Below are 9,519 nucleotides of genomic sequence, written 5' to 3'. Positions count from 1 at the left end.
TCTTGGCTTGATTATGACTGGCTGGCACAACCAATTTTCAGTTTCGCCACCTTGCTAAGTAGGACATTCAATTTCTGGATATTGAAGGGAAACGGCACAGCAAATGTTAGAGTTGCTTTTTCAAGGAATATGCATAAAAGTAGCTTCCAGAATTTGCATGGGGAAGACAGAGGTGAAAGAGCAGGAGTTCAAACAGAGCTGAGAGTCGCATGTGCTTCCTTTTCTCTTTCAACCCCACCCACAATGTTGTTACACAGATACAGGGTAAGTTTAAGAAGATTCTACAGTAAATGACTTTTATTTTTAAAAAAATGAAATAACCGTGAACATATTAACAGGCCTGCAGGTGGCACTACAGTACAGCTGGATAGAAGGTAGATATAAGTCCAAATGTACAGTCAAACAATGGAATCCATCAGTTCAATGGTGACAATTCTGAATACAACTCTATCAAGCAGGAACATTTTACTGAAAATATTTCTGGACAAAGCTGATATTGAAAATTAGTTCTGGGAAGTAGAAGTCCCAATCTAGACCTGACAACTGGTGAACTATTGCCTGGTTTGAGAGATGTACAACATCTCCAAAACATAAAAGTTCTTTTTCCCCCTTGACTTCTACCTTTGCAGAAACTGGAGTTGGGAGTCAATTTCTCTTAGCTCTCCTCTGGCCAATTGTGCTATTTTGGATTTTATTTTTTTTTAAAGGAAGACTAAATGCAATATGCCTTTCCTTGTAATCCAGGAAAAGCTGTGGTATTTCAAATTCTAAAAATATCTACTTTCATGAAATACTGTTTCACTACAAACCTAGTTTTTCACTAAATACACCATTTTAAATTCTGGAGCCATCTGGGAAAAACCGTGGTTTCTTGCTATGTTTCTGCATTTCTACAGTGTACAGAAAACAGTTAAAGGGGGAGCATGAAGAATATTTTATCTTTTTTCCTTTGCCTGTGTTGGACTGAGAGACTAACGTCAATATGATTGTAGCTGGGCTCCTGGTGTTTATACTCATTCAGAGCTAGCTACTTAAGTCTGCAACAGAATGTCCATCTTCATATCATTCTTTCTACCTTCTTGGAAAGACTAACTAGGCATGAAAAAGATTCACACTTTCTAATCATAATTAGGAACATCATGTGGCTTCCATGCAATTTATTTTGCAAAAGGCCACAGGAAAGGGACACAGCACCTTTCATTAGTCAGGAATTATGTATGCTATAGTGACCTTCCTTCAGATGTTCCAGGATTGAGGCAGCATAGAAGACAGTGGCTGGAGAGTGTAACGAGCAACACAGCACCTCTTAAGTGAGAGGCCTCTGGCTCCTGCAGAGCAAGCATGTGCACTCCCCTTCTATACTGTGAGCAAAAAAAAATGACTCCAGAGGGGGATTTGGAATCACCAATTCCTACGACCTAGCCAGTTTGGATTCATGAGCCTTCAGTGTGCCAACTGCGTCTTTCACTGCATGGTAAATAATGTTCTTCACCTGTGTAAAAAAAAACCAACAGGAAAATTCTTTATTGTCAAAGGATTATATTAATGCATTACATTTAGGGTTAAACAGACACAGGGAATCAGTGTGAAAAGGTATCTGAGCCAATAATACTTTAATAATTCTTTAAAGTTCATGCAAACGAGAAGTGCTCTTCCCATTAACTGAAGAACTGAAAGTGCAGGAAAGAAGTTAGCATGCTACAGAGCAACTAATTGGAAGCAAGAACTGTTCTGCTTCCTGTTAGTCATCCTCCAGCATGCAGGCTGCTTGCCTGCATGTTCAGTTCTTCAATTAAGGAGCGTTAAGCAAGAAGCACCCGCACTGCAAGTGCTACTACAGTAAACAAAGGTATTTGTAATGAGGGTGGGGGTGCGGGTGTTCCCCCAGATCCAAGTATCCACAGATAAGTGAAACATCAGATAACAGATAAGCAGATATGGGAGCTCACCTGTACTATTATTTAATTTTCTTATAAAGAAGCTATACAGACTGTATCACTTCAATTCCCATATGCACAACATCCTATGTTATGTTTAAACAAAAGTCAGGAGATCATCAACACAACTGCACGTTTAACCAAACTTGTACATGTTCTGAATATTGAACTTTGTTACAATAATCTTCACAATGAAAGGATTTTTGTTGTTTTAAAACATATTTAACTACACTCAGACTTTCAATATAATGTGCTTTCCTGGAACAAGTCTGGAATAGGAGGGTGAAAGTATGCCTACAGGTTCCATTAGGTAACATGAAGGTCAACTATCTCCTTTTGTGGTTTACTGTTACATCATCTTACAGTCAGTTTCAACCACAGGCATTTTTGCAATCATTATGTATCCCCTTTTCCCAAATGCGATGTGCCCGAGAGATTGACCCATGTTTACCTGCAGCTTGTCCTCGTGATTTGTGTGAGTATTGGACAAATGCCTGAATTCCTGGGTCAGACGGAAGCAGTGTTTCACATGTTCTGGAGATACAAAATCTTCTGCTACTTTAATGCAGCTATACAAATTGTGAACCTATAAAAACCGACAAAAGATTGGGTAGTCAGACAGCATATTAAAATGCTGCTACCTACAACAAAAATAAGATAGGAAAGTACTATTTCAATGCATTTCTGATCATGCTTGACAGGAAAAAATGAAAAAACCAATTAACAAATTTGCTAATTGATTCCAATTCAAACAAAATTCTCATGTCAAACAGCAGTACATGTCAGGTTCTGCAGAGACGCTGTAATGTTTTTCTCCAGGGTTTCGTAAGTGAGACAACCCACCTGAAGAAAGACTAAAATGACAGTAATGTCTAAAGTAACACCATATGAAGTCTGCTGCAGCAAAAACACCAAGAAACCTGTAGTACCTCAGAGCCTAATCAGTTCATTTCAGCACAAGCTTTTGTGGACTGGAGTATACTTCATCTAATGGTGGATTGCAGTCCATAAAAGCTTATGCCAAAGCCAAGCACTTAACATCTTTAAGGTGCTACAAGACTCTTTGCTATTCAAGAGGACAATAAAATCAAGAGCATACACACACACCATCATCCATTCATCCACCCACCCCAAGATTTATACCCTGCTTTCTCCCTGCCGGGCACTCAAAGCAGCTAGACAATGCATACAGACAATTCAGATGCTAATAAAAAGGTATTCTTCACAAAGGGAATGGAGATGCTAACTTTTAAAGTTAATATTTATATTCAGCTTTTCAAAAAAATATTCATAAAGAGAAAATCAAACAACTAAAACTTTGTGATAGAGTCAGATATAGGGAAGATCATTTGGAATGAGGACAAGAATGTGCTGGAGTTATTGTGCTGAACAAAAGATGAATAAGTAGCAAAAGATAAGTCACATCTTAACTAAAAACCCCAATTTAAGAATCTCAAAGAATCAGATCAAAGAGATTCTGAAAGACAGAATATAAAAATAAAATTAGTCACTAGCACCCAAAACGATGGTCTAAGTAACTGTTTCGACTGTTGAACCTGGAATGCACGGAGAGGTAATTAGAATATACTCAAATGTTACAATGCTTATACAAACTGTTCTTTGCTCTTTAAAAAAACCAATGATTTATAATACCCACAACAGCATTTGTGAAAGTACTGAATCACAATTGAAATGAATTCAATGCTGTAAAATCACAAAAAAAAAGAAACATGAATGCACATCCAACAGGCAAGCTTCAAGGATCAGAGAGCACACGGCAGGTGACTAGATCAAGTATTAAATTTCACCCAGGTCCAGGTATGTCAATGTTCTTGAATCCTTGCTAGCAGATGCAACCAACCCCTAGTGCACCCAAAACACCCTATAAAAAATTTCTTCAAAGAATCCCAAATTCATTTCATTCATTCATTCCACCTTTATTCGCATAAAAAGAATCTCAAATTAAGAATTCAAACTAACTTGTTCAGGGCATTTGTCAGTATGTTATTTTTCATAATTCTGTTTGCAAGAACAATAAATGTGAATTTTTTCCCCTTAAAGAACTAGGGGGAAATTATGAGAGAAGGATATGGAAGTTGGGGCTTTGGAATAGTAGCCATGAGGGACATAAGAACATAAGAACAGCCCCACTGGATCAGGCCATAGGCCCATCTAGTCCAGCTTCCTGTATCTCACAGCGGCCCACCAAATGCCCCAGGGAGCACACCAGATAACAAGAGACATCATCCTGGTGCCCTCCCTTGCATCTGGCATTCTGACATAACCCATTTCTAAAATCAGGAGGTTGCGCATACACATCATGGCTTGTACCCCGTAATGGATTTTTCCTCCAGAAACTTGTCCAATCCCCTTTTAAAGGCGTCTAGGGTAGACGCCAGCACCACATCCTGCGGCAAGGAGTTCCACAGACCGACCAAATGTCTAAAATCAATGTCTAAATGTCTAAAATCAAATGAAGAGGTTGAAAAGCACCGGTCCCAGGACAGATCCTTGGGGCACACCGCTTTTCACCTCTCTCCATAAAACTCCAAGAATTAATGAAAGCTGATCCTTTGACAACTGATTCTCTCAGTCCTATTTTGTCTCCTGAAAATCTTGTCTTATTGACACTGTCCACATATTTTCAGTGTTCTTACTTTAATAGCATATCCATATGTATTCTAATAATGCACCACTATTTCTGAAAATATATGGGCGGTCTTATTTTTCCAGTTGTTCTGCTGCTTTTGACACACTACATAAAGAACATGTTTCATACAAAGCCCATAAATTAAGTTTTTACCATACACTTGGAACCTAAGCGCTCCAGACTCACCTGGTGAGGGGCACCTGCAGGAATAAATACAGCGTCTCCCAGAAACTGCACTATTGCCCAGCCCTGCACTCCATACTCATCATACAGACGCTTACGTAGGGTCTGGTCCAAATACCAGCTTTGGTCATGAATTGGGTCATGATCTGGAGGGTTTTCTTGCCCTTGTTCTTCTCCGACCTAATGTAATGATATCATACGTTAGTTTTGTCTACTCCCGAATCCTATACTTACTCATACATAAGAAGTTATCTAAGCCCATCTCCAGAAAGTGAAGATATTACAACATGATTTTTACAATGATCAGTAAGTGCAGAATACTACACCACAATCCAATATGGTCCCATTGCTGAAAGCACCCTACCACCATACCTTCCGGAGAAGCTCCCTGATTTTCTCAGCATCCTTAGCAGCATAGATGTGCCATAGTGCCCCTGGCTTCTCCTTTGCTTCATGGATTCGCTGTTTTGTAACATCATCAGCATCTCCCTCATCAATGGTTTTCAGGACTTCTGAAAAGAAAACAGTTCTCATTAATAAGTTTAATACCTTTTCAGTGAAATGCAAGAAGCAAACTTTACGCTTGCATGACAAGTCAGTGACTGGCAAAGAAACTTCAAACCACATGAAATTTATTTGAAAAATTATCCCCTAACTTTCTTCCAGGTTGAGGGCAGCTTACAGTATTCCATTACTAATTCAAAATATATTTAACCAACTTATAAAATAATCTGATAAAAGAATCTGTTAGGGCGCAATCCTAACCCCTTATGTCAGGGGTTTCCAGCACTGGCATAGTGGTGCCAATGGGACACGTGCTGCATCCTGCAGCTGGGTGTCACTCACGGAGGCCTCCTCAAAGTAAGGGAATGTTTGTTCCCTTACCTCAGAGCTGCATTGCCCTTACGTAGTGCTGGCAAGCACTGGCATAAGGGGTAAGGACTGCGCCCTTAGGAAGTCACGAAGGTCTAAATCAGGGGTGGGTGAACATTTTGGCAGTAGGACCACATTATTTCTCTGACACTGTTGGGGGGGGCTGGGGAAAAATTAATTTACATTTCAAATGTGAATAAATTTACATAAATGAATACATTAGGAAAAGAACTTATATGAAGGAATGAATTTTACTACGCATATTTCTAGGCAGAAACATATGACTTAGCACACTCACCCAAACACAGCGGTGGTAAGTTAACATGGAATAAGTATCTCACAAGCTTCTGTCTCCCACTCAGCAACCCCCCAATGCACCAAAGCAAAATGAAGCCAGGACATTATCCCCTTCATGAACAGACCCACACTACTCACTCCTGCTCAGCAATCCCCCCAATGCACCAAAGCAAATAAATGTAGAAGCACAACGTCTTCCCTCAGCACCCACCAGCTCACCTGACATGAAGTACACCTATGCAGTACATTCAAACAGAGTTGCAACTTCTCCCCTCAGTGCCCGCTGGCTCGCTCACCCCCCCCAGCAGGAAGCACACTCAAGCAGCATATTCAAAAAGACCCGTGACTTCTCAACCCCATCCAACACGTGGCCTCAGCTGTGGCCTCCAACAAACTCCTCCTGTTTGTCAAATGGGTGGGGCTTCTGAAGAACTCTTGTGCAAGCGTGCAAGAGCTCTGCAAGGGCAGCCATTTCCTCGATGCCACTGCGAAGAGCAGCTCCGTCAGGCCAGTGAGGGCTCCTGCAAGTCTCCAGCGGGCCAAGTGCCTGTTGGAGATGGGGAGCCACCTGGGGGACGGATTGGGGGGCCCCGAGGGCAACAAATGGCCCGCATGCCAGTATTTGCCCACCACTGGTCTAAAGCACTACATCACCTTTAGCAATATTTGGAGAAAGCAGCAACTAGACACACGTACTCTGTTGACAGCACTTCATTAGTACAGATGCAGTTGAAACGTACAAGGCAATGTATTTATACTAGCAGAGTCAAAAAATATGTCTATACCACATATCAGGAAGCTATAAGTGGTGAAGCTCCATTCCAGGAAGCTCCATCCCAGAAAACACTTCAAACAGCTGATTCAGCTTGCACTTTATGGCATGGTGGTGCCTGTGATGAGAACTCCATATTCATGCTTTTTTCCTAATAAGTACCTCAAAGCAGAACTACATTTCTCATATCACCTGACAGCTATAACACCGCACAACAATTTTTGTGAAAAGTTTTGCTTCTTGAAAAGTTTTTGCTGATTGTGACAGGTACCTGGTGGGTATGCACAAATATAGTTTTGGTTTTGCTGCATCACATAGGAACTCTGAGAAATAGACAGTTAACTGTTTACCGGCAATAGCGTATTTAATCGTGTTTATGTTTCTAATACGCTATTAAGTTCAACATAATTAAAGGTGTTTTGCTCCTGATTTTCGTTTGCATTCAATGCCCGGTGCATCACGTTGCAGTGTCCAACAGAAATTTTCGTACCTGGTGACAGCAAACACCATTCCTGCAGTCTCGAACCCAGCAATTCGGCTTTTGCTTTTGACAGACCCAAATCTCTGACCAGATAGTTTAATTCTGACTGTGTTATGAGATGTGAATCGCCTGAGGAGCACGGTTCAAAATCCGGATCAATGTCACTGCCAGTTCCCTGCATTTCAGTTTCTTCATCTGGTTTGTCTAAGGTCCATTCCTCTGGTGGTTTTGGAATTGGAAGACTGTTGTCATGTGGCATGGGTCTCATTGCTGAAGGCAGATTGGGGTATTCAACTGACTTCTTGTTTTTGGCAGAGAAACCAGACACATTAGTCAAACAGAAGTAACAGTCCGTCACATGGTCTTTCTGTTCTCGCCATACCATCGGGACAGCAAACGGCATTGTCTTTCGAGTGCCTCTGAGCCAAGCTCTCAGACAGACAGCACACGTTGCACAACAAATGTGAGGCGCCCATTCCTTGTCTTGATCACCAATTTTACTGCCGAAGTACAGATGATATGCTTTCTTCACAAGAGCAGTCAGTGAGCGTCTCTGATGAACAAGCGTATACTCGCCACAAATATAGCAGAATGTATCGCGTCTGTTACGACATTGACGAGACATATCGACCGACACCAATCGTCCTGTAAAACGTCTATAACATCTAACTTACTTGTTACAGCGCTACTGAGGCAATGCTATATTTTGAAACAATACCTACACACTATAAAGTCTATATTAATCCAATGAGCAGCATCTGTGTATGCAAGCCACTTATATAGCCTGCTGAGAAAGTGTCAAGCTGGCTCTGGCCTGCCCAGGCATGCCAAGGCTGCATACTTCCACAGAACAGCTTCCAACCTGGCCTGATTTCATGCCTGGACATGCCCAGACTGCACAAAACATTTTTCATAGGTCTCTTAAAGAAACAAAAATTTTTGGACACAAATATAAGAAATAACATGACAAAACTGAAGATTTCAATGAAACGGTATGCGATGGGCAAATTTGGATGTGATTTTCGTGATCAGCAGCCAAAAATCTATAAGGAACACCCAACAGTGTTCAAGAAGCAAAAACTTTGTTGTGCAGTGTAATCAAGAACACCATACACTATTAGGTTCAAGTCAAGCCAATTAATTAAACAATAAATTTACTTATTAGGAGGCATTACAGCTTGCAATCTGAACTAGCCATTTATCCCTCATTATTCCTCCTCTGAAAATCTCTGCACATATATAAGAGCAACACATGGACAAATAAAAACAAAAGGTAATGAAATGCAGTGGTACAGACTTGACTATGATCTTTCAAACATAAGAACAGCCCCACTGGATCAGGCCATAGGCCCATCTAGTCCAGCTTCCTGTATCTCACAGCGGCCCACCAAATGCCCCAGGGAGCACACCAGATAACAAGAGACCTCATCCTGGTGCCCTCCCTTGCATCTGGCATTCTGACACAACCCATTTCTAAAATCAGGAGGTTGCGCATACACAACATGGCTTGTACCCCGTAATGGATTTTTCCTCCAGAAACTTGTCCAATCCCCTTTTAAAGGCGTCCAGGCTAGGATTCCTTTGTTTAGCCCTTGAAATGCAGTTTCTAAAGAAAGCTTACCATCATCATGAGCACCTTCTCCAATAGGGATTCCAACATACACCATGACATTGACAGCATCCGATACATCCAAATGCAGATTGGTTGTACCAACTCTTCTGTCTTCTGCAGTTATCAGCCCTAAGTAAAAACAGTAATCCACCAAATGGATGGTCGGTTTGGAACCTACTTGCCGTGATACTAATAGTTATTCAACTTATTTTCACTGGTGTGGAAGAGGTGCTTTCTACTATGTCATTTTCAAAGACCTATTCAATCTGTCTGGCATACTCATCCTTAACTATAATAATTCTAACAGCAGCATCTGATCTCTTTACTAATCTTACATGCTAAAAATAAAGCAGCAAAAAAAAGCTTGCAAAGGTATTATTCAGCAGAAAATTAAAATAAAAACTTTGCTGACATTTGTTAAAGTCAAAATGCATACTGAAGAAAGGAAATATTTATTTCATAATTTAGCATCTGTTTGAAAAAGGTGATTCACTCTAGCTATAAGGGTTTTATACTGTCTCATCGATGAATGGACTGCACTTCCATTGACAGCACAATTTTCACCAATTTCTCCTTTAACCCTACAGCCCTCTGCATCCCATTACAAGGGTCACTCAATTCTCTGGAATGGATTTTTGGGGTAGGGGGGTGGCATGGACACCACTATGCTGAGAAGAGGCAGGGCAGTTTGCTTGTGTGAGTTCCTTTTGCTCG

The 9,519-nt window shown here is 40.9% G+C and overlaps 1 protein-coding gene across 2 annotated transcripts in view; it reads right to left on the bottom strand.

Annotated features, from left to right (window-relative positions):
* Window positions 1-279: 279 nt before the first annotated feature.
* Window positions 280-9,519, bottom strand: part of KDM3B (lysine demethylase 3B) — a 63,115-nt gene continuing 53,875 nt past the window's right edge. For both annotated transcript variants that reach the window (XM_066616047.1, XM_066616048.1), the window contains exons 20-24: window positions 8,815-8,934; window positions 5,143-5,282; window positions 4,774-4,950; window positions 2,389-2,523; window positions 280-1,492 (exon numbers count right to left, since the gene is read on the bottom strand). In XM_066616047.1, coding sequence (XP_066472144.1) covers window positions 1,412-1,492; window positions 2,389-2,523; window positions 4,774-4,950; window positions 5,143-5,282; window positions 8,815-8,934 — 653 coding nt within the window. In that variant the 3' untranslated portion in view covers window positions 280-1,411. The remainder of the gene's footprint in view (window positions 1,493-2,388; window positions 2,524-4,773; window positions 4,951-5,142; window positions 5,283-8,814; window positions 8,935-9,519) is intronic.

Source organism: Tiliqua scincoides, chromosome 2, assembly GCF_035046505.1.
Source record: "Tiliqua scincoides isolate rTilSci1 chromosome 2, rTilSci1.hap2, whole genome shotgun sequence".
Taxonomy (NCBI): Eukaryota; Metazoa; Chordata; class Lepidosauria; order Squamata; family Scincidae; genus Tiliqua; species Tiliqua scincoides.
This window is presented reverse-complemented; position numbering and strand designations above follow the sequence as displayed.